Source organism: Lepisosteus oculatus, chromosome 4, assembly GCF_040954835.1.
Source record: "Lepisosteus oculatus isolate fLepOcu1 chromosome 4, fLepOcu1.hap2, whole genome shotgun sequence".
Taxonomy (NCBI): Eukaryota; Metazoa; Chordata; class Actinopteri; order Semionotiformes; family Lepisosteidae; genus Lepisosteus; species Lepisosteus oculatus.
Window position 1 is genome coordinate 31,288,565 of NC_090699.1, and position 26,203 is coordinate 31,314,767.

Here is a 26,203-nt window from a genome sequence, read left to right on the forward strand (position 1 = left end):
CCTCTAACCCTGCTGCATGAGATATGGGAGATACGGACATGGGTAGCCACCACCAGAGACACCTGCTTGCTGGGAGGGAGATATGGGTCTGTGGTCACACAGGTGGACAGGGACTTTTTCCCAGTTATCCCAGTTTCCCACTCGGAGTGTTTGCCGTGAGAAAAGCTGCACACACATTTGGCTGCAAGAAGTCACTCGCAGCCTCTACTGGAACAGCTTCATTTCCAGACTCTACTGTACAATGTTCTATGGCAACTTGGAAATGCTGGAACCATGTTGGTATAAAACAAAACTAACAATGGCAAACTGATGTACTCTCATGACTATGTTTCAGAACTGCAGTGACGTGTAGAGAATCGGCACAAATCTGTGATGAAATATCTGCATCATGTCATGCAACAGTCTTCAAAGAACACTATAGGAAAGTGAGCAATTTAAAGGAAAGCCATGTACAAACAAAGACACTGAACTACTAAATATTTAACTGGACAGGATTAACTTGCTTACAGCACTGCCATGAAAGAAAAGCCATTGTGTTTCCTTAGTTTGTGCAAAGTTCATCTGGACTGGTAAATCAAAGGGATCACCACCCAGCTTTCACTGACATGGACTTCAATCCATCATTTGTCCTGACACATACTGGACCTTTTCTCCTATGCAATATGTTTTTGATACATTGCACGTGTACACTGGAATTAATTGATTGTAGATTTTTTTCCCCAATCGATCCAAACATTTGGCCATGAATAAATGATTCACCATTTATCGATAAAGAACGGATATATATAAATAAGTCAGCAACATGGGAGACACAGACTGAGGGAAAGGCTGGACTCTCCCCCCCAGACAATCTGGGTCATGCCTCTGAGTGGCTGCATTTACACCTCAGGGTGAAAACATGTGCTTTGAAGGCCTCCTCCTTCCCTGAGGCATAGTCTGACAGCTCCTTCCATCTCGGTATCGCAGCTGCATCAGTGCTAATGTGAGAAAAGTTCTTTAATCCACTTTAAACCAAGGAAAGCAAATGACAGTCTTTCATAAGGCTCTTTATTCACTGAAGTCTACCCTTTTAGTCTAGCTATTTTAGCCCCGAGTACCTTGGTGGGGTGAAATTCACAAATCACTGAAGAAATCATGGGTGTGCTATATCGACTTACAATATATCTTTACCTTCACTGTTCAGCTTACTCTTGATGTGGCCAAAGGCTGAGTTACCATAGTATCTCTATGAACTTCCTAACATGTAGTTTGATAAATAAAACATTACATTATAGTACTTCTTGATGCTTTATTGTAGCAGAGGTTTTCATTCCTGTAGTGCTGAATGGCCTTGTAGTTCTGCCCTTCAACATCACTGTCATTCAAAGAAGCATGTTTTTGAATACATACTGTACAGTACAAACTGTAATGTCTATTACATGTCTGTAAATCTCTGTCTGTTTGGAGGCATTAAACTGTATGACTGTCTGTCAGCAATGTCTTTGCTAAACCTTGAATTGGTGAGAAAGACACATATCACTGGGACAACCTATTTCCTTTTGACATCTCTCAGATAAGCATTTCATGTTTATGCATCTGCTCCCTGAAAAGGAAAGAGAATGTTCCACAAAAGACATTTCACAAATCAGAAGCATGTAGTCATTTTTCACTCAAATTTAAATGAAAAAAAAAAACCTGTTGGAATAAAAGTCTCCAGACCTAAGTAAATAGTTCAGAGTACCTTCTTTCAGTTACGCATCTACACATACAGGACTGTAATATACCCACTCATCTGTATAAACTCACAAATGTAAAGACTGTAAAAATCAACAACAAAAGAAACCAAAGATTATGAAATGGCACGGATCTTTATTATTAAAAAAACTCCAACAGAGCACCGATAACATCACATACCCAGTCCTAAGACACTGAAAATGACTATTTCACTGCAAAAGAAATGCAGTTTCAAAATATCTGTTTTCCCAATAGAGTTTACATTTTTTATGTCACACTGAAAAGGAAAATAAGACTCATTGTTGTAACCCAATATTTCTGCAAACATTCTCAAATAGGATAATACAAAATATGTAGCAGGTTTTGTTGGCCTGTATAAAATAGCACACTGTTAGTAATGAGTGAACGGATCTCAATACTATGGAAATTGGGTACTATTTCCATGCCTGAAATGCCATTGTCAGGTGTGTCTACAATATGACTAATCAAATGTTTTTCTCTTTGGTTTCTTAATACAGTATAGCAATGTTTAAATTACTTGGCCCAACCAGCCTAGAGGTTAAATGACATCTATATAATAATAATAATAATAATAATAATAAACTTTATTTTATATAGCGCCTTTAAAGGTGGCTTCTCAAAGCGCTTTACAGGATGACAATAACAATAAATAAGAAGACTACAACAATAAATAAGAAAATTTCACAAGACAGGACACAATTATAATTACAACAATACAACAATAACAATAGAGGAGACCGTGGAAGATGGTATTAAGAAGAGCAGAGGGGTGAAGAATGGAAGCAGTTAAGTAAAGGCTTTTCTGAAAAGGAGGGTTTTGAGTCTGGATTCGAAGGAGTTTAGAGAAGGTGACTCTCTAATATCCTTGGGCAAGGAGTTCCAGAGCTTGGGGGCATAGCAGGAGAAGGCCCTGTCGCCCATACAATGTAGACGGGCTTGGGGGACAGTAAGGAGGGCAGAATTTGAAGAGCGGAGGTTGCGAGGTGGGGAGTAGGGCGATAAAAGTTCAGACAGGTATTGAGGTGCCAAGCCATGTAAAGCCTTGTAGGTGAGCATGAGGATTTTAAAGTCTACGCGGAATTTGACCGGAAGCCAGTGCAAGGACTCCAGGATAGGAGTAATGTGAACACTTGCACTAGATCTGGTCAGGATTCTGGCTGCTGAATTTTGGACATACTGCAGCTTGTTCAGAGTAGATTTATATACCCCAGGGAGCAGAGCATTGCAGTAGTCAATTCGAGAGAATACAAATATGTTGATCAGCTTTTCAGCCACAGTTAATGATAGCATAGGGCGTAGTCTTGCGATATTTCTAAGGTGAAAAAAAGATGTTTTGACAGTATGCTGTACATGTGGGTCGAATGTTAAGCCAGAATCGAATATAACCCCAAGGTTTTTCAATTTTGATTGGAGCTCAAGTACAGAGCCATCTACAGACAGGGTTACAGGACTGGCTTTACGAAGTTGATGGGGGGTACCAATAAGCATGACTTCAGTCTTGTCACAGTTAAGATGAAGGAAGTTTTGAGTCATCCAAATTTTTACGTCAGAGATGCAATTAGATAGAATAGAGACAGCCACATCAGTGTCGGGTTTGGTATGGATGTATATTAACTATGTATATACTGTTGCGGAAGATGTATATAACTTTAGAAGCATTATTAATGACATTAATGTCTCAATTTCTATGGCTACCTCCAAACCTAAAGTATGTCACTCATTCATTTTTTAATATCCTCAAGCACATTTTATTATATATTATTTGTAAATATGTCTCTACACAGGTTAACATCAGCCCCCTGACAATACATCCACATTTCCCAGAATGCATTGGAGGGCAGAAGTGACTTAAACCCTCAAATCTCTCTTTATGTGGTTTAACAAAGCAGAGAAAAATGCATTAAGTCCTTGGTACAAAATCAGAGAGAGATCTCAGCCTCTTCATATCAATGGTTTCAGTGCTGCCTGTCATTGGGAAATATTTGTTGTCAGATATCAAGATTAAAATTAGGAAGACAACTGACCTCAGAGCTTACTGCAAAAGCAAATAGTTGAAGTCAGTTCTGAGACCAACACTAAATGGATAACAACTGCAACAGCTTTATTTTGTAAACTACCCAATTTCCCACAGACAAGGTCAACAGCAGAGTATGAAGTGATGCATACATGCAGAGCAAAATCACTGTCCTGAGACCATGAAGGCCATACATAAAATTCATTTCAACTAAAAAACTTCCGCAACAATTAATTTTATAGTCCACTTTGAAAAACGAGTTTAAGGGGTCCATTTCTTTTAAAACCCATTCAGAAAAAATAAATAACTCTAAAATATGGAAGAAAAAAAAACTCCTACCCCCCCAGCAAAACTTTAATTTTTTCATCTAAATTTATACTTCCCTCTTGAGGTTTACAATGTATCAATGTTTTCTGGCAAAGACTATACAGACCTGCTGTTTATCTTTGACTGTCAGCCACAGTGATTACCAGCCATAGCCTGCCAAACTGCTCAATCCTCTGCCAAGGTCTGGATGAAATACACAGCACAACACTGTTCTAGCAGGTACTTAGTGCATAATGTCACTACACTGTACATACGCACCAGTGGAAGTGCAAGAAACTATTACTAGTGAGGGTGACTCTAACATCAAGTAAATGGTTTATCTGCTAAGAGGCTCACACATACACCGAAATGGACTTCGCTAAAGCTGCCTTAGGAGACAGATGTAGCCTTGAGGGAAAGTCGCTTCTTATCACATTTTCCTTTTTCAGCTCTTTTGATTTTTCCCAGGCTGTTGAAGGTTATTTTTTAACATGAAAGGGAGGTATTAAAAGCTGGCATTTGAGAATAAAGGAACCTCGATATGAAAAACAAAAATAAAGTAGAAGGTTAGAGGCAACTTTTCACTAGGCCTTTTAATATGCTAAAACCAAGCCACTGAAGTGTATTTTTACTGCGTCTGTCTCATGGTCCTAAGACATACTGCACATTTACTGTACTACAAAGGCACTGATATACTATGAAAACAAAGGTGTTACCTTGAGAGTGGGCTCCAGTCTTGTAGAGTAAATATAGACTTCAAAGCATTCATAACCATGAATACATTTTAAATTAAATTGTACAGCACACCACACAAACAAGGACTACAGACAACATTTACCCTCTATATTGCCAATCAAATGTATTACATTTAGTTTTTAACTGTAGAAACAGTACTTACTGCTTTGCTGCATATTCCTTTGCTTTTCCCAACTCAAATGTAAAATATGACAACATTTATTCAATGAAAGCCCAATTATCTGGGAGAGCCGATTCCTCACCCCAAAAAAATCTAGTCTTTGCAGAAGGTGTTGGGGTTTTTTCAACCACCCACCTTCTTATCCCTTAAGTCAGCGCTGGGTCGCAAAAGAGCCATAGTCTATCCCAGCAAGCAACGGGCAAATGACATACTGTAGCCTGGACAGATTTATAGCCCCATTTTAGGGCAGACACTGACAGGCACACACTCACACCACATTGCGTGGTGTTATCTGTTGTACTGAGTTGTCTGCTGTACTGTGCATGTCCTGAGAGAACAGCCTTTAGTAAGAATCCCATTGTATATGTACATATGGCAAACAAACTCCCTTATCTCACATCATGGCCAATTTTCCCAGAAGCCAAAAAGCCTACCAGCATGCTTTTGGACTATGGGTGAAAACTGGAGCAGCCTGTAATAACTCTCAGGATTTTCCCTTCAGCTTAATTGTCAAGTAATAACTGACCACTTATTTGATGAATGAGACCAATATAGCACTTTTCCGAGGTTTTATTCTTTGATCACTTTAAGAGGCCTACACAGTAATTGGATTACAGTTCTTACAGACTTAAACATTACATGTACTGTTTTTGAGTTGTGACTACTTAAAGGTTACATACCTTTGAAATATTACTTGACCGGCTTGCAGAGTGTCCCAGCTGCTTCTCATTCTGTAAGAGAAAGAGGTAAGATGAGGAACTGTTTTCTTCCCACTGAAATATTGCTGTTAGGACAATGTGAATGCATAGAAAAAGTTAAAAGACACAAGTCTAGGAAGCCTAAAATTTTACTATATATATATTATTGATTTTACTTTTTAATAGCAAATATTCTAAATGTATAAAAGTAAGAAGTTAAATGAAAATGTTTATATCCAATCAGGCAGTTTTATATTTTATTTAACTAATTTTGCCCAATCTCTTCCCTTTATGAAGACAAACCTATGGTCCTAAATGCCTGAAACACAAAACAAGAATTGATCAAGAAATTAAAAGGATGGTCTGTCCAAATGCAAAGTATTTAGTGCTTACATAATAACAGGTCTTTATTCTACATCTACAGGCTGTGCTCAGTAGTCTTTCTGCTTTCACATGAAACTAACTTGGTTCATTCTTCAATTTAAAGCCCTCTATTCCTCTGCTAACCCTCATTTCAGGTTGGTTTCATACAAACTAGGTTTTTTTCTTAGTTTACAATCTATACATTTACTTTCACTTTGTTTTCCCCGGACAAACACTGCTTCCTGCTGTCCACTGCAGATTTCTCTGGAGAAGGATTTTAAATACCTATTTTCAAAGCATTCCATGTAATGGTTTTGGTCTTTCAATCTTTTCAGAGCAGTCATGACTATAAATCTCTAGAACAATTTTGTAAATTAACCTGAATGCTTTCATTAGTTTGCATATTTTTGCCATTTACTTCAAAGCTCTGCAATATCTGAGAATATTATCTGAAAAACTAGAACACATCCTCATTTAGCCCTGCAAATAAAAGGCCTAAAATACAGCTATTCCAACCATAGCTCAAGGGCCTTTTCTCTAAAAGAAAAAGCAGCAATTGAATAATGTGCAAGCTTTCAGAACCTTTAACCTTGTTTTTTGTTCTCAATTTAAAGATGCCACCATTTTTTCAGCATTTCTATCCATATTATGGTCATAAATCAGAGGACACCTGATGTATGCAGTTTTACCTAATAGATGTGAGTTTTCCTTGATACTTGTGAGTGGGCTTCTCTCACACTTAAACTATATCTGCTTTGCATTTTGATGATTCTGTATTTGAATGGCTAAGGGGTTAGACAGAGGAAAAACATCCCAGACTTTCAAATTCAAGGACTAACACGAAGTAAATGCAAGGCTAAATTCTGTGGCTTTATAGCAACTAAACTTAGTCAGTTTAAACTGCTGGTGAACCCAAGCTTTGACACAAAGATTGTCATCTAAAGTGATATCTAGTGCCAGAAACCAAAATGAAGCACAAAGCCATATGGTTTATCTTATCCTTTAATCAGCATCTGTTCTTTCTTTTTCAAAAATACATTTCTGTTTAAAAGTATTAATAAATAAATTATTGCATATGTCTCCCTATAGTTATAAATATTGTATGGTGTTTAATCAAGGAAATGGAATTTAGATTTTTTTAACCGATAATGAATTGTAATTAGCATAAAACAACCAAGGTTCACATCTACAACAACATTTAATAAAGCAATTTCAATGAACGGCAGTGTCTGAGAGGCAACAGCTCATCTGATACAATAAACACTTAATTTGTTTTTATTATAAAATAAACAAGGTATTTAAGCAACACGCACATCACAAGCCAAGGAGTTATGGAAAACAAACAGCAGATGGTAGGAACATAAGAAGGTCAGCCAGTAATCATGGTGGATGGAACACCAACGGCCAAGATGATAAAAAACAGGCTTTCCTTTCAATTAGGACACCATTACCAACAACCAATTAAACCCTGTGCAGCTGAAAGATAAAACACAATTAGTAGACAAAAACAGGGACCCCAGTGTTGCAAGTACTTGTGTCCACTTGGGTCTTTCAGCATGTGAAATGTATTATGTTATTGGGAATGCACTGGAACTGATGGGAGTTGACGACTCTAATCCATTCATTGACATTAGGGCTATTTAGAGTATTAAAAACATGACTTTCTGAACAGGATAAGTAGAAATCAGCCCCCAGATATTCATTTAAGATTTTAGTTATTAGAAAATTGACAATTAATGGTGTAAATAAACCAGATTTATGCAAGTTACAACTCTTTGCGACTGCTTAACATTATTCCTTGAGAGATTCAGTGATTTTCTTTTATTAAATACCTCATTTACTTACTGCAAATATGTAAAAAAATATTTATAATCCTTTAGATTTTCTTACAGCCTCAAACTAAATTAATCTTTCAAGCACAGTAAAACACAAGACTTTGAAAAATGGTTCATTGCTTTATGTGCCATTAAATAAATAATTAGGTCTATTGATTGATTTCAGGACAGGAGGCTGAATGGAAACACCATACGTCAAGACTTTTCCATTTCCAATTTTGGGGATACTACATTAACACTAGTAAAATAAACTCTTTTCATGTTAAACATGGAGAAATCCATTTCCAAAGCGCTAAAGCAACACCTCTATCATGATGTTTCTTTCAGAAAATATAATGTAAGCCTTGATTTTGAGAACAAACCTGAACTGTCTGACAAGTTTAGAGAAGGTATGAACCCAGGTTTTAAGAGTCAGTTCTAAAATGGGAACATAAAGGCAGAGGAACCTGTATTCATGCTGACAACAGCTGTCTTTTAAATGTTTACCATTTGTCAATGCTATTTGGCCCCGATCATGCAGAACTTTTTTTGGCAACTTTCAGAGGACAGTGGTATAAAAATCCTCCCAGCAATATTTGACAAAGAGCCTGTTGCACACATGTAGGAATCTGTACAATGTCAAATAACCACACTAATTCAATAAATTGGCAAGAAAATAATATGTGAAAGATTCTTGTGAGTATCCTGAAGTTTCAACAGCTCTTTCTGAAAACTTAAAACTGTTGTAAGTTAACTTAAAACTAACTTCTAAAAGTGTAATGCTTCAAAACACTGAATATCGGGATTAAAAAAAAACATTTCATCACCATCAATTCAAGAAATATGCATTAAATAAAGCAATAAAGTATTATAAGCCAGCATGGAAACAACAGCGATGTTTAATATAAACCATTATTCTTTACTTTATGGAAGACTTCAGGTTGTCCTTAAAGATATTTATAAACTTACCTGCTCCTCTATCAGGATACCTGACAGATACATCTGATTCTCTAATAAGTACCACACATTCAGACATTAAGCTCTTTGAATTAAAAGTGAAAATTTCAGCCTACATCACGTTAGTCAGTACTTTCCAAACAATTAAACTAGATGCACTGTTCTCCAACTCTGTAGTGAAACACTAATGGTTAGGAGAAACAAAGGCAGGGGTGCTCTCTGTCTCCAAAACTACAGTATGTACACCATCCAGGGCTTACACTTACACATTTTACACAGATCTTTATAATCAAGAGTGGTACTTTCACCCAAGGTCCATGCTTCCTATTTATATCTATTAATTTCCTATAAGGCTACATGTCTTTAGAGTAGCCAACTATACAGGAGCTAAGCAATGTTTTGTCTCCCTGTGTGAGAATGAACTCTGATGGGATTTAAATAGTCCAGGATTAGTAACAAGTATAAGACGTGATCAAAATATCTAGGTCAGCATCACTGGTGTCACACACAGCATAAGACAGTTGTGAAAAGCAGTTATATCAATGTTCAGTAACAAGACTGTAAGCTATATTCTGCTTCGTCCCAAAAGCTCAACAGCGTTGTTTGAAAAAGAAACAAAACCATTTGCTGAACAACTATGAAATACTACTATGAAATAAATAAGTCATCTATAATACAACCACTAAGAGCAAGCAAAATTGGTTAGTCAAGATCTACCCTTTCTTCTGAGCCTTTTAGTTAGGCTGTTTTCTGAGAAGCCAATCACATAAGAACAGATCCACAGATACACATGACTGCTTATATTGACTGCCATTAGGGATGTGCTCTAACTGAGCACTCAGACCTGTTGATGTTTGATGTCAAAATGCAAAACAAAATCAATGGATGATACATTTGTGACCGTTGTCCATTAGGAAATGACCCTCTCCCATTTTAAAATTACACACATAAAGGATAATTAAATAAGTAATAAGTGAATTAACTACAGTATATTGTTTAATAATATGATTGGCATAACATAAATACAAATAATTTTGACCCTAGGAAATCATTCATTGCTTATAAACAACAATATTATGACACTCAAAGTGTGTTGGATTTAATTCAGAAAGCAAAACTATGTTCAAGTCTCATGGAGTAAAAGAATTATAACTAATATTTTTAGATTCAGGTTATGACAACATGCTGGTATATTGTTTTACTCCACCTACAGTTAAGGCCTCTTAGGTCATGTAGTCAAAACATGCTGAAAAGGGTCAGTCTCGGCAACTTCGCTGTCAGCGTACAAAGTGCCAGCTATTAATCACATTATAATCTGTCACTGATGCCAGAAGGCCGGTAGTTTTGATAGATCTGCAAAATGCACAGTGGCATCACAATCCTCAGTAAGCCATCAGAAGAGCCAGGCTTGTGTGTGCCAAAGTCAACAACTACAGCATGCCCAAAGAGCTGGTTTTACCTTTAATGGCTGCACATAAATTCTTCAAGTGGCTGTGTACAGGGAAAACGCATTCAGTTTTAATGTTCTTTCAGAAACTCTTTTGTAGAGGGGAAACAACAATAAAAAAGCAACTGCAAACACCAGACACTTTCTACAGCAAAATGAAATATTTGAAAGACACAAACTATACAAATATACTTCTTCAATTACAGAGCTCTGTTGACAAATATTGCAATTGCAAAATAAATACCAATCAAAAAACAATTTGCACGGAGACGAGCATAAACTTTAAGACAAAGGAGAAAAAGCTTCTTGTTTTAAAAAGGACTCGGGGGAATGCACTTAATAAGAGTCCTTAGGGAGGAGGTCCCCAAAGACAAACAGCTCTGCTATCAGCTCTGATAACTTATTACAAACACTAATAAAACTATGCACTCCAATTTAAAGCACTTTCAGTTAAGACCATGCTCAGAGTAAAGTGCCAAACACTTGCATAAAACAAGTTCTATGGCACATATAAAATCTGCCAAATGACATTGCACACAGGAGCTAAGGACAATGTTTAGGCTGATGGATTATATACATGCATACTTTACACTGAGTTCATAGAACAAATTCATACAGTAAATAGAGATCCCTTGTTTCAGAAATGTGTAAATGAAGAACTCCATGTCATTCCTGGTGTACTATTTCTGTAAACAGATGGCTTATCCATGTACTACTACAGAGCGTGGTCAAAGATCCACCATGACTCTAATAATATTTACTTCCAGTGACTGTCCACATACTGTAGACTATGGAGGAGCCACACCTGCTGCAGGGTACAAAGACGGTAAATCTCCTTGATGGATCTTCTTCTTGAGGATGACCTTCTGCCTGTACACAAAAGCAATCCAAGTTAAAAACAGCACACCATTTTCCTGGAAGAAGAGTCCTTTCGTTGAGGCTGCCTGGCACATTACAAAGTTGGAAGAAAACTCGAAAAGCTTTACATCTGTCTGAAGGTCTTGCTTTTTACCTTGCTAACCATATGTAGTCCTTCATGTCATCTTATTGCAAAACACAATGAAAGCCCCCTTCTGGGAGTCTCTGGTCCAGGTTTAGGGCCATCCATAAATCCTGTCTCCGATACAACGTGTATCTTCTCATCCCCCTTGTCGCTTTCTGATGCTCTAAGAATCCACCCACTCCCCTTCTTAAAATAAAACCACATTTAGCTTCTATCATTCATCTTTTTTATGGATTGTGTGACTCAATATATAAATGTGCTTTCTGTAGCAGGACTGATTTAGGACAAAAACCATCTCTAAAATTTAAAATGAGATAAAGACAAAATGATGTATTAAATGAATGTTAAGTTTTCGGATGTATGTACACCTGCCACAAATAATTATGAAAGTTCTATCAGAACGTACACCCCAAATGTAGGTCTGCACATACTGTACACTAAGCTGCACCACATCAAACTAAATTATCTTCACTGGGTCCAAAAAACACCAGCATTACAAAGAATTTGAAATATTGTGTTCTGGAATCACAAAGAAGTTTAAGCTTACAAAACAGTATTTTTTACGGTTGACTTCTTTTAGTCAACCCTTCCTGATAATTCCTCACAAAACAACTAAAATACACATTTTAGCCCCATATCTTCAAATCTTCACTGGTTACATTCATGCTTCTCTTTTTGTAACTGCCAACATTGCCTACTTATCGTCTCACAATTTAAACAGCGATTATAGATCACTAGCACTCTCACTATCCTGGTAGAAACAAAGGTACCATGCCATAAGAATCTCTTTGCATCATCAACTTCCACTGTAACAAAATACACACAAATCAAGTGTAGGCTTTTAGATTTTGCATTTATTAAAAAAGAAAAATGCTACAATTAAAAATGCTGCATAAAATATTTAAAATAAAATGTTAAATAATGCCTTAGACTATGGACTATAGACTATCTATCATAAGACCTAAAGCTGCTCCCATTTTTTCTGCACTAGAAGTTTAAAGACTCTTGAGATTATAGTTATCGTCTTCCACTTAGTTTGGGCTCCATTTACACACTGTTATCCAGCCTCTTTATGGTGTTATTAAAAATATGAAAATGCAATCTTTCGATGAAATAAACTTTTGATTAAATGTCTCCTGATGAACTTGCAGTTGTAGGAGTGTACATTTGATGTTTTTTGACAGACATGAGCAATTGATTAAAATTAAATTCAGTTACAGATAAAAGTGTACACACCTACACTGCACTTTCCACTTGTAGTGGAATCATTTTCTGGGGGAATTTCATTATCCTGCTACCATTAGTGGAACTGAAAATCTTGATTTAGCATGCTGGAATAATTTATCACCTATGGACAAGTCACACCACAGTCGGGAACAAGGCCACTACATTATTTTGCTTTGCAGCTGTGGTTCACATTTAGCTTATTTTCATGCATTCTACCACTGTACTATTTCATTTTAGTGAAAGATGTGTATTTCACCTTGATTTGCCACTAACTTGTTTTTGTTATTGCTCGCATTTGCTCTATAATTTCACATTTTAAGCAGACATATGTTTAGACTTCAGAGTATCAATATGTGCCTATTTCTTTCCAATTTTCCTTCAATGTTTTTCTACTCTAGAATATTATATAGACATCATGTGTAATTCCTTTCTTACCTCTCAAGTTATTTTGGTAGATACTTTTTTATAGTTATAGGTAGCATTCCATACAAAGAAACTCTAGCCTACATACAAATAAGTTTACTTTAAGCACAGCACATCAAGTTGTATAAACGTCATTACAGGCATTAAACAGTCATTTCCAAGTTATTTTTTGTAACACAATTTGATTTATTGGTAAAACATATCCTGAAAGTAAATCCCTGACATCTGTGAGGGGTTCTATGAATTGGCCAACCCAGAATCCAAACCAAAATGCTTCCTTTTCTAACCAATTCTCCTGTGAGAAACGTAAACAATGCTTTGCTGCCTTGGGGAGGGCAGACACCGCTACATTAAGGGTCCCCCAGCCATATCTACAGTATCCAAACCAATCCCATAAGCTTATTAAAATTGCAATTTGGCTATCAGAATGTCAATCCTTATTCCCATGGGGTTGTGGGGATATGGAATAAGCTATCCAGTCATGTTAACTCAATAAACAGAATGGCCTCCTCTCCTTTGTAGCAGTTCTTATGTCACCAGGATAAAGCAGGAAATAGATGGTCAATGCTCTCTAAACTTCCCAGTAAACAGTGACTCCAGTAACTTGCTAGGCACCTGCAGGCTGGCAGTGATGTCAATGAGAAATACGCTGTCCCTCCAATCTTTAAATCGCCGGTCACACACTACGGAGTTTGCAACAAGTCTGAATAAACTCCATGTTTGGCATATACAGTATATGTAATAATGAGATATTGCTGAGCTTTACACCAAAATGGTTCTGAGCTAAATCAAATACAATTTGTGGCAAGAGATAATTGTGTTTGAATGTGGTCTTACTTTTCATTTAATAACATTTCCCTTCATGGCAGCACAATCATTTTGTTGTTGCTGTTGGATTGTCTTTTGAAACAGAATTGATAGTGATAAAACTGCAGAGTACCACAGAGTATGCAAATTGGGATTATATTATTTAGATTCATATTATTTTTAAAAAATATTCAATATAAAGTAACAAGCTTTGTTTTTAAGCTGTTCATCAGAACTTCATTAGGTCTGGCATGGTGTTTAAGTTAATTACTGAAATTTAAATGATTATAAAAGCAATGGAGATTAGAAAACTGATTCTAGAAACTGTTTTCTTATGGGTAATGGTCTTCTTTAAAATAATCTTTGTTGTTTATTGGAATGCCCTCCTTTTTGAGAGAAGGGGTTCTGCGTGGTTCACATAGCAAAAGGCTAGAGCCTAATGTGCAGGAATTGTGATACTTATTGTCTACAGCAAACAGTCTTGAGACAATAACACTACAAAGGCTACTCACAGGCTCCCAAGTGGTTTGACTAGAAAAGGAAAGCATGTAGAGTCCTACAGTCTAGACATCATTGGAGCATGGATGTCATTAGCTTCCAGGGATTTTGTCTTCTACTGATAGCGTACAGATGTGTCTGAACTCTAATCCAGTACTTCACGTTGGGGAGTAAAAGGAGGGAAAGTCACTAAAAGGGAGTTCTAACTACTTTAAGTTATTCTAATTATATAATTAAATAGGATAATAAAGCTGCAAAGACTTTTTCTAACAACACCTATCTGGGTCCCATAACCTCATTAAAGCCAACGGACACAGTATGCAGTTGTTTTAGCAGAATGTTTAAATCGTACAACAGCCATTAACTCGGCAAACCACACATCCACCAAATCATACCATAAATACCCTTCCTTCAGCACACTGCAGGAAATCCTTCTCTTTTCATCAGCAGGAACACCACACATGGGTTTCAGCTATCCGAAAAATCCGTGGTCAACTACCACAACAGATTGCATCCACATGTTGCACAGGAAACTGCCACAATGCAGTACCTACTGTACAATTAAGGCTAGAACTGCACCTGCAATCTTCAAGAAATGGAAGTCAGGTTATGGGTTTTTTTTTAAACATGGGTGGATCTCTACTCATTGTAGGAGAGAAAGTGTACAGATAATAAGAGACACTATTTCAAACGTTAAAAGATTCATTTGCAGAGAAGTATTTTAAAACAGAAAAAAGAATGAATCCTGCTGTGAAGGACGCAGGGCTCCGAGGAACTGTGCTATTAGCATGTTGCAATCCATTACATTAAGTTTTAGTAATGTTCTCGTGGTCCAGAAAAGAGGCATCTTCTGACATTTTACAGACTGCTGTACTTACCACAGAAGTAGACAAAAATGCAGAAGTAGCAACAGTAAGCACATACAATATTTTTTACTACGCTTTCTGGTTTTACATCAGAATTCAAAGTTCAGCAAAAACTAATCTCAAAACATGTTTTTTATATTCCTTGCCTCAAAATGAACTGTACAATATTATCATATCTTTTTTCTCTTCAAGAATCACAGAAAGCGAAGTTTGTAATGATTTTGAAATTGTCTAGAATAACAGGAGTGTAGTAATATACAAAGAGCTGACAGGTGGCTTCTAAAGCATTTTCTTTGGCTGTTAATGTGAATCCAAAAAGAGAATAATATTAAAAGGGTTAAATACAAAGGCTTGTGTGTATGGACGTTGTGATTGAAAACATTAGCAATAAACAGATGCAAAATCAAACACTTATTGAGACGTTCTAATACAGAAGCTGCAAGGTCTGTTGATGTTTCTAACCTAAACAGTATATTGCTGACCTATAAATCAGGAAGGCTGGGTTGAAGGAGGCCCAATAAGTTAAGGTTGTGCGTTATCTGGCCTCTCAAGAACGCCTCACTCATTTACTACTGAAAAGTACTGTGAAAAAGACAATCCTAAATAAAGAGCACACATTTTCACTTATGAGTGTTAAGCTATTTCAATATAAACACAGAAGATCCTGGAGCCTAAATGTTTCATTGAACTGAATGAAGATCACAAGGTTCAATTACTTGACTAGTGTGGCTGATATTTATACCATGTGTAGATGTACTATTAATGAAAATGGACAACTCCATCATTTGCAGATAATCATAAAAATGCAGATCTTCAATGTAGTAGTAGTAATATACAATGTATATTCAGGTGGGTAGCTGCATCAGCATGCATAGGCTGCAAAGGAACAAGTAATACCGGCCGAACCGTTGTGTTCTCTTTCTTCTTCTTTTTCAGCATGGAATAAACCTTTTACTTGTTACAATGTATATTGACACACAAACACACTACAGTATATTAACTAAATCTAATACATTCTTAAATTTTGAGTTGGATGTTAATTTTTAATCAAAAAGGTCTTTACCGACATTTTGTACTGTTTTAGAGTACAGGTGTTCTCTTTTGCATTATAACAATTGTCAGGTCACGTATGTCACTTTAAAACTGCTTTAGAAACTCTGTGTTAGGTGTTTTTAATAAGTCTAAAGCCTTGGTTTAAATATGTATAATAGTTAGTTATTTTTAAAGTAATATAAGTTGAAGAAAGATGAAGAATTTTAAACAAACATTACTTTAAAAAAATAAAACTTCTAAGAGCAAATTTCAAACGATGTGAACTAGTTTATCCCTTTAAAAAAAGGTATCAAGTTTGAACTAACACAAGTAAATATTCTTGAGAGTATTGTTTGTTTCAGTCAAAAAACATTCAACACTGGCATTGAAACTTGGGAAATGAGTTGTGTTCAGCCTATTGTATTTGTTGTATTTGTGTTTGTTGTATTTGTTGTAAATATTTCAATACCACATGGTGGCAGGCAGGAGTTTGCCCTTACTATAGGTAGCGACTTGTTTAAAAGTGCTGTAAATGGAGTGTATTCAGAATCTATTTACTAGGTGCTAGTAATCACAATAATGCTAGGAAGAAAATTGGCAAACAAATTCCTATGAAGCTCCATCTGAGTATGCTAATTTGTGTAAGTTTACAATGCGAAGTTAATAAATACAGATAAACCTAGGATACTGGAGATTCCATCTGGAGTACCGTCCCCTATTGCCACCATTCTGGCAGATTTTACATTTAAATCCCAGTCTTGCACGTGACCATTAATCTTATGCCAAGGGATTTCACACAAAGCCACCGATTTTGAGCAGTGATGTGATTTGCTAAAACTTGGATTGAAATTACAAATCAATCTCTAAGCTCAGCTACCTACTTTCTTCTTGAAAAAAAAAAACAAGAGCAGAGGCAAAGGCATAAGTTGTGCCCTTTGTGATGTATTCTACTCCTTCGGCTCTCCTCTAGTTCGGATGTTTCTTTCTCAGACAGCTCAGTAGCGTTTCAGGCTAAAAGCTGATTATCTGTCACCGAAAGCTCAGAATAACATTCGCGCTTAAGAAGATTCGAGGAGCCCCAGTGACAGACCTTGAAGCAATATTCGAATCTTAGGAAGACAACAGAATAAAGTGAGTGTAATGCAGATATCATTAATGTCAGTTCACGTCAGAAAACCACAGACAATTCAAACTTCATTTTTAAACAGGATTGGAATAAACAATACTGGACACATTACTTTAAAAAAAATCAGACAGCACCCACGTTTTTATGCTTCTGAATGAAAACAATATTTGTTTTCAGATCACAAGAGTAGTAAAAAGTATAATCAGTCCCTCTCTATGACCGCTCATGATAGTCTGCCACACAAAAGCTCCTCTTTTATATCAGCACATCTCGTTTCAAAGGTTTCATGCACCATTTCACCAGGTCCGGGGTTTTAAGTCTAAAAAAAAAAACAACCATAGAAAGGGGAGGGAAAAAAAAAGAAGTGGGTCAATGTTTTGCATGTCTCTGTTAACAGATGTCGTGCTAATCTGGACCCACAAACAAAACAGCCAGTCACAGAGCAAACGCAAAACATTTATGGGACCGTACGTCAGAATGGACCAAACCTTTTAGTTTGACCTCACAGATGACTAGCATTCTCACTTGATTAATCATTTTGAACAACTGACTTTGGCAAAAGAAGCAGTGACCAAGCCGAGAACGGCGAGCTGTGCTCGTCGGTACTGTAAGAGACAGATGGAACAGGCAGGCCCTTGCACAGCATCCATGGTTACAGTACATTCATATTCCACGGCACCTGAGGATGCAAGTCTTGGTTCTGTAGGGACACAGCTCAATTCCCTGCTGTCAATAACACTGGTGAGCACTCTTACCTGAAGCTTCATTTTCCAACAGGAATGCATTTGTATATCCTTAAATGTGGAAGTCCCCTCCACACACACTCACAGAGATTCCCCCAAAGGTTACATGTCTCCTGTTTTCCCTGCAGGACCGGTTGGCAGATATGGAAGCGTTGCTGTAGCAGCGGTGGTGGCGGCGGCGGCAGCCGCAGCCTGCCCTACATTTGCCTGAGCTTGCAGAGCGGAGTTGCGACTTGTCTGGGCTTGCTCACAGCTCCAGAGCACCACACCAGTCTGTGATTACATTGGACAAGCTGCTTCCTCCAGCTGATTCCAATCAAAGCGGCATCTGCTGAATAATTCATGAGGCCTGGGTGAATCCACTCTGTCCCCACCCCTTCTCTTTGTCCCAGAGGGAATCAGCTATCCTGTACCGAAAGGACAGCCAGCCATTTGTTGCTATGAACAGGCACTTGAAGAATGAAGAAGGGCCACATGGCATTTTTCTCTAGGTCGTCTATCTTCCACCCCCAACACCCTCCTCTCTCCTGCAGGCAGTTCCTGATTGTTGGATCTGCTGTTTAAAAAATAAACATGGTATGCCACTTGTCCCACGGTGCTCAAATAAATTAGCAGCTTTTCCCATAAAACTGCCAGAGAACACCAAGTGGAGAAGGAGCTGAGGCAAAATCAAATAAAAACCTAAAAAAGATGGGGTGTTTCTAGGACCTTTAAGTACACAAAGTGAATCAATGGAATTACAGATATGAGTGCTAATGCCTTTTATCTGACATGAGGTTATTCACTAATTAAGAACATTAAAGATTTTATTAAAATATTTTTTAAACTCTCTTGTAAGTTTACCGCACATTTTCATCCTAGCATGTTGTGACCATATTGTTCTAGTGAATAAAATGATAATAATTATAATAATTGCTTACACTTCTATAGCACTTTTCTGGACACTCCACTCAAAGCACTTTACAGGTAATGGGGACTCCTCTCCACCACCATGATTGGTAAGGGCCAATGGGAAATTTGGCCAGGACGCCGGGGTTATACTCCTACTCTTTTCGAGAAACGCCCTGGGATTTTTAATGACCACAGAGTCAGGGCCTCGGTTTTACGTCTCATCCGAAGGACGGCGCCTGTTTACAGTGTAGTGTCCCCGTCACTATACTGGGGCATTAGGACCCACACAGACTGCAGGGTAAGCGCCCCCTACTGGCCCCACTAACACCTCTTCCAGCAGCAACCTTAACATAAATAATTGAAGCTTTCCAGTACATGTATAATAAAATTGTTTTGTCAAATGTACATGTACAGTATCAACTTCACAGCTGGGGTAACCCTATATATATGAAAACAGGGTTCCTGCATAAACCAAAATAGATGCCTGACTAATATTCCTTCACAACAGTTGCATAAACTGTAACTAAGTCCAGATGTTTTAAAAAAAAAAACAGTATGTCCAATTAACTCCTAACATGGTATCATTCTAGTGAGGATTTTATTCTCACTACTCAAGCTGCTTCTGTCTTGGGAACTATGATAGCAATTGAATTGAGAGTCAACAGAAAGTCAGTAGGCTGTTGTACTGTCATTCATTTCTTGTTTCTACACATGCTGTAAAGCAAGCTGTTCTTGAGCAAATACTTGATCTGTATCATTCTGGTGACAGTATAGTTAACATGTGGCTAAATGGAGGTCCTGCACAAAGCCCAATGTCTGCCTGACTACCATTGTGTTCACAAAAGTCAAAACATCATGGTGATAAAAACTGCTGTTTGATTTAACTGGACACTTTCATCACAGCCAGACCTGCATCAGGACAGCACTTCACATGCACCGGTAAATGCTCCCGGTAATGCTGTCTACATCTCCTCAAAACTTCCAACTCCAAGCTTGACAGACATCACTGTGGTGCTGATATGAATAATGCTGAAAAGGAGCTTCTGCTTAAACCAATATGGCTGTAAGACCACCAACATGTTTACCCAACTGCTGCCTGGTACTGTAGATACTGCTATACTGATTGACTTGAAACTGGTCTGGTTTTACCACACTAAAATCCCATTTACACCTCACATTTGCAGTGAGCATGAATCATCACCTGCTTGACAAAACCTTTATCCTATAACACTAAAATTTTATAGGATATATGAACTCAAAAACCTGTTTGCAGTTATCTAGCTAATATTATAAAGCTAAAGCAAGGAGCAGTAGCTTGCAGTTCTAAAGATTCCCATACTGAATGTTATCGAAGGAACATGAATGATACAACAACCAAAAAAGCAAGGCCACTATGTGATCTAGCTTTGATTAAAATGTAGAAATCATGGTTTCTAACCATGCCCATTTTGGGAAGGTCTGTCAGCATGGTGGTAGTTTCAGAGCAAATGCCAGGAATAATTTTCATCACAAACACAAATATCACTTGTGACAATTCAAGGTTTGCTACTGGCTACAGTAAACCGGAACAACCCTTGTCTTACGGATATAGAAGCATAATCCAATTCAAAGCAACACTGGCTGGAGACCAATATAAAAGAATTGAAACTCTAGTAATGCAGCAAGGGAAAATTATAGATAGTATATGTCTTTTCACTACTCGATCAAAGGATTTCATAGGCTCTAGAGATGTTAAACATTGAATCAAAAAGAGAAATTTCTTAGCAATGTTTAACAAAATACGTAAATACATTTTTACTTAAAACGTGTCCACCACCAAGTGAAGCTATGAATGAGGCTTTGCATACCTTTAACAAAATACGATGTTTGGGAATGTCTAATTTATTTAAACTGTACATGAACCTCGACTTAGATATGAGAAATGAGAACCGTGTCTGTCCTGCCTAAAAGGAACAAATGTTTGCATTTCTGTCCTGCAGCATCAACAGAAAAGATACCCTGGCAATTCAAACATCACAGGCTGAGGGTATGTTCATGTCAGCACTCCTAAGCCCACTGTTGACGAGCATAGAGTAACCGGTTGCTCAATATGGGGAAAATAGATCTTTCAGTTCTAGAGGGATGCACAAAATGATGGACAAGAGTTAACACTTAAAACCCCTTCTGTAGGAAAATAGCTCCAAATTCAGTTCTCTAGAAAACATTTGCTTCTGCCAATCAGTGCAATTCCCTCCAAAGAGCAAAGATGCATTCTCTCAGTCTCAACAGATGTCTGCTTCTCAGACAAGCTTGGAAAAAGTGCAGATTGGACTGAGGTCACACATGCCCTGGAAGTCCATAGGCTTCCATCTGCTTGACGATTTACATTTTTGGCATAGCTTTCTATTTACTGCTGGTTAGAGGATCCCCAGTAGACGAACTAGAAGATTGTTTAATACCGACAGCATTTATTAGAAAAGGAAGTTTTCAAGGAATTTATTACATCCTGTTCACATGACATAAAGAAAACAGCTAGATCAATGAGATTTTCCCCCACTTTATTTTCTATGATCCCTGTATGCAACTAGTACTTCAGTTTTACCTGTAATGTACTGTAGTGAAATGACTAGATTTCCTCCAAAACAAAGATGGTTCTCTAAGCATCAGAGTAAAGAAAGTAAAGAGAGTAATACAGTTCATTAGCTAGAATAGGATTTTGCCTGTTTGGCCAAGAAGGGAACAAATGATGTCTGCTAACTAAACATGAAAAACTTACATGTTTGCATGTAGCTGTACAAGACCTGAAAGGTCTTTCATACTGTCCACTATGGTTTGGTATGTGCTGCACGTCATCAAATACATTTTGCAGTACAATGTTAACTTACTGAAGAATGCAGTTGTTATAAGCTGAGAGTCCACAGGTATACAATATATTGAAAACATCAACAAATTACACTGCAGGATATAGTGCACAGCTTTAAAGGCAAGCTTCCTTGCATGCACACTACCCACCTTATGTTCTTGATAAATGATAACAGCTTGTCATACAGTGCCACACATAACTGACCCATCTAACTTTCTCTGAATAAATCTTTGACAACATTGAGAGTTATTCAAGGTTATTGTCACGACATTTATAATGGAGGATGGCAAAATTCAAAAGTGTTTTTTTTATAGGTCGCTGCTTGCACAGTCACGGTACAGCAGCTTCTTCAGACAGCCTCATTACTAGATACTGTACGCACAGGTGCAGTGACCATGCTGGATAAACATTCAGAAAGTCCCCTACTGATCACTCATGCTGCGAAAGCATTGGTTTTCTAAATCGAGCCTACATTTGTAACATGATGGTCCTGAAAAGTGCATGGTCTCCAGTGTGCCGAAGAACGAGAAGCGATTGTGTTTACAAGGTGATGATTAGAAGCTTCTGTAGCTGCTTCCCAGCATTGAACATTCTATTAAACAGTTCTGTTAGTTAAAACAAGCTCACATTTCACACTGAAATCCTACTGTAGCTCGAAAAGTGAAGTCAAATACCCCTTATCGTTGTCTATTGTTTCAGTTCAAAATAAATTATTTCTTGCAGCATCGGTGCCAGTGATTTAAAAAATCACTTGGTGTGTCACAAAAAGTTTGGACCAGACTTTTTGCAACACAATTTTAAAGCACCATGTTAACAGGATGAAGAACTGGTGGGTGAAAGAAAGGTGAAACGTAACTAGCAGTACACCATTAAAGAAAAGGCACTGAAAAATAATGACAGACCTTTAGCGCAAACCTTGACCTAACGGCAGAAAACACAGCCTGCTTACAGATAAAGAGACATAATGGCGTCATCAGTAATCGGATGTGTATTTTTGTAGTTGAACAGGTAAGCTGATTCAATGGCAATTAAATATGTTCTGAATACCTCCAAGTGTGCAATATCAGGATGAGGGCTTCAAGTCTTAATTAAATTCAGTCCTTAAAGAACCACCTGCTGTTTGAGACAGTGCTTTTAGTCATATTGGAAATTTCTCAGTTCCCTCAAGGCTTAAATGTAAAATAACCTTTTATCTTCTCTCTCTCTCTATATATATATAACAAAATCTAAAGAGTAGATTTATTTTTATTTCATCTACAATCTTAGTGATGTTAGAGCATATTTTAACTGAGGACTGAAAAATACATTATAGAATACATGAATGAGTCATAGGAGTGCTTTACAAGCAGCTGAACAGAGAAGAGCTTGCAAAAAAGGCGTAGATAAATAACTAAAAGGAATGTATGGTAGTCTTTAAAACCTCTTTATACACATGCATTTGTAGAATAATAAAAAAGTTACTTCAATCACACATTGTACTCTGACAAGAAAACACACCAATTCTGATTCTTGTGCCACCAGATGAGATCTGTTACATAGAATTAACTTTACACATTTTTTACTGCTTATGCGTTAAAGAAAGTTGGGTTCTCAGGTATGCGACAATGTGAAGGGAAGATGGGCTTTTTATAATCTTTATATATATGATCTTATTCAACATTTTCATCTACAGAATCTTGGTCACGATGTAAAATGAAGCAAAGAAATTGGGTTAAGCATGAAAAGATATGGGAGAGATTGAAATGACCCAAATTGCAACTTTCAATAGCTCTCATGGTTTACCGAGAAGGACATACTACAACAGAAACATTAACAGTACTTTGCTTTATAATCTCACTGGTCAGAGGACAGGAAACAGATGTCTGCTCCTAATATGCCTGTGATGAAGGGAGACACCAGACTTACGGGCAAGCCTAGGACTTGGACTTTCTGCCTTACCAAACCTAACATACTGTATGTATGCTTTCGGAAAACTGACACAGACCTTGTTACATAAAATGCTGTCTGAACTAACAAATTCTTCCTTTGTGATTCTAGTATAAGGAAGGACAGAAGACCTTCTCGACACATTGGAAAAGAAGAAAACAAAGAATTATTTGGATTACACCTCAGAGTGAGACTACAGTAAGTGCCTGCATCGAAGACATCCTATTTTTGTAGCGAAAATAAAGTGTCTAACAGAAATTTTCTGTGGCATTGGTTACATAACAGTCGGCCTAACATTCCACAATTCCTGTGTATGAAGTTTTGTTCCTTCCTTTTTGGAAATGTATTCATCTAAATACTGTCAGCTGCCTTCACTGTGCGAGGCTACCAGGATAAAGCTGATGTGGTACTGCAGGCTCTCCTGTAGCACTAGTTCTCAAGCCTTTATATTAGACATGAACCATTTTTACACAATTATCCCAGACACACAATACATACTGCACTTTACATCCCCCAGGGAGGACCATTTGTCTGTAATAAATTAAGCAATGGTGAGGAGTGAATAAACACTTCTGTTTTATTTGTAGGTCTGCTGATAGTCTCAGGATATTGTACTCAACTGGAAAAGCAAGGGAGGATTCTGAATGAAAGTTTTTTTAGCCGTGACTCTGATCATTTCAACGGCTTGGACTTTTTCATATTTAAACCGGATTCTGCTTTTCAATCATGGTAACCAGCAATCACTCCATACCAAGGCACCCTGTGTGATAAAATTATATTTCCCTAGTATAATCAAAAGGAGTCCTCAGTAAGAGGTACTGAAATCACTCCTAAAATAGCTTTGTTCACATGTGAAAGATCAATACAAGAGACGCCACAAATAGCTTCATACTGTACTAAGTTCATACCTGCTGCTTTTTTAGGGGATGTGCTGAAAACATCTTTGCAGCTATGCAGAGAAAACATTTATACTGTTAATATAAAATGAGTCCATATTCAATTTAACTTAAACCTCTGTAAAATATATTTTGCATTGTAACCAACTAAAACTAGGATTTCATATTGTCATGTTATGGGACTACCTCTCTTGTGTAATGCTATTGGACAATGCAATATTCTAAGAAACAAATTAAGAAAATTACAATTTCCAAAATGTATTTAAGGTCATTAGGGGTTTAAAAAGAGAAGACATTATGAAAATACTATAAGTGTATAATGTATGACTGCTCCTTTGTCCATTACAATTACTCTTATCTAGTTTCAGCACCTTTTTTGTCATTTTTGTTCACAATCAATAAGACTAATGACTTATTGGTTAATTTAACTTCCCAAATTACTCTTGAATCATAGCTTTGCTATTTAAGAGTATTTACGTTCTGTGACCTATTGTAGCCTTTTGTTTGTACGGCATTTTGACAGAACAATTAGCAGGAAAAAGTTACAAAATGTAAAAAGTGAAAACAATGGCAAAGAGCCTCGGTGTAGTTTTTCTAATGATCCCTTTTAGCATGTGAAAAAGCAGAGCATTAAAATAATAAAACCTCCATATTACACTGCTAATTGGGATGCTACAACTTCAATATCCCACTTTTATATGATGACGCTGGTCTTGTGCCTTTGAAAATCAGCCAACAGCCCTCTCTGGCTGAGTCTGGCTGTGATGATAGATTTCATATGTGCGTTTCAGAAGTTAAAGATCACATGCAGATGCAGAACTGCTCCGATCCATTCCGGTCCTGTTGCAAATTAATCTGTGACAGCTCTTTCTAATGAGGACACGGAATCTAATCCACGTTGCCCTTTTCATGGAAAAAAAAGACATCTGCACAGAGAGCAAACAATAACTTTCATGAGGGTTTCTATGGCAATGTATCTTTCAATTAACACACCTGTGGTTGGCCTAGTTCAGCATTCCTGGAATCAAAGCTTCATGCATCTTAAATTCTATTCATGCATTAAATTTCCACATTTTGTGCTTTCCCTACTCAAGTCCATTAGAAGAACCAGAATAGCCATTTTAGGTATAATCTCCTTATAAACCTTGTTCTAATATTGTTCCCATTAAGGAAAATGGTCAAACCGAGTCAGGGATCCAGTTTATCATGTTGATAAACTAGTTCTTTAAATTATCAAAGAAAGATATAAGATAAGAAATGCATAGAATAAAAGAATAAACACCTGAATCAATAATGTACATAAAAAAAAATTAAGCCATTTAAAAAAGATTTTAAGTAATTTGATCAGTTCAAGGACCAGTCACTAATTCTCTATTTTCAGTCCATAAAAGAATTAAGTCTCATAAAGCTCCACTAATATTGTTTTTGTGGGTTTATTTCAGCATCATAGATTCCGCGTAAAAATATTTTGAACGGTGAAAAAAATTTCAGCTTGTGATAAAATTATGCAAAATGTACATGAAATGTAAAGGTAGTGGTAAAATGGTCATGCCAACATATGGTGTTGAGCCACTGTTATGTCCTCATGTGTGTGTCTGTATGTTTTTTTTTTCCCCCCACTTCCTGTATTCAGCTACCATCACATTGGTCCATCACTACACCATCTTTGCCGTG

At 37.1% G+C, this 26,203-nt stretch overlaps 1 protein-coding gene across 9 annotated transcripts in view; it reads right to left on the reverse strand.

The window, feature by feature from the left end:
• The window catches only part of marchf8 (membrane-associated ring finger (C3HC4) 8), a 94,982-nt gene that overhangs the window by 20,447 nt on the left and 48,332 nt on the right, over positions 1-26,203 (reverse strand). For 8 of the 9 annotated variants that reach the window (XM_015346866.2, XM_015346868.2, XM_015346865.2 and 5 more), the window contains one exon: positions 5,651-5,701. In XM_015346866.2, the coding sequence (XP_015202352.1) occupies positions 5,651-5,701 (51 nt within the window). Of the gene's footprint in view, positions 1-5,650; positions 5,702-17,986; positions 18,438-26,203 lie in introns of those variants that run through there. The other variant, XM_015346873.2, reaches the window with a different exon arrangement.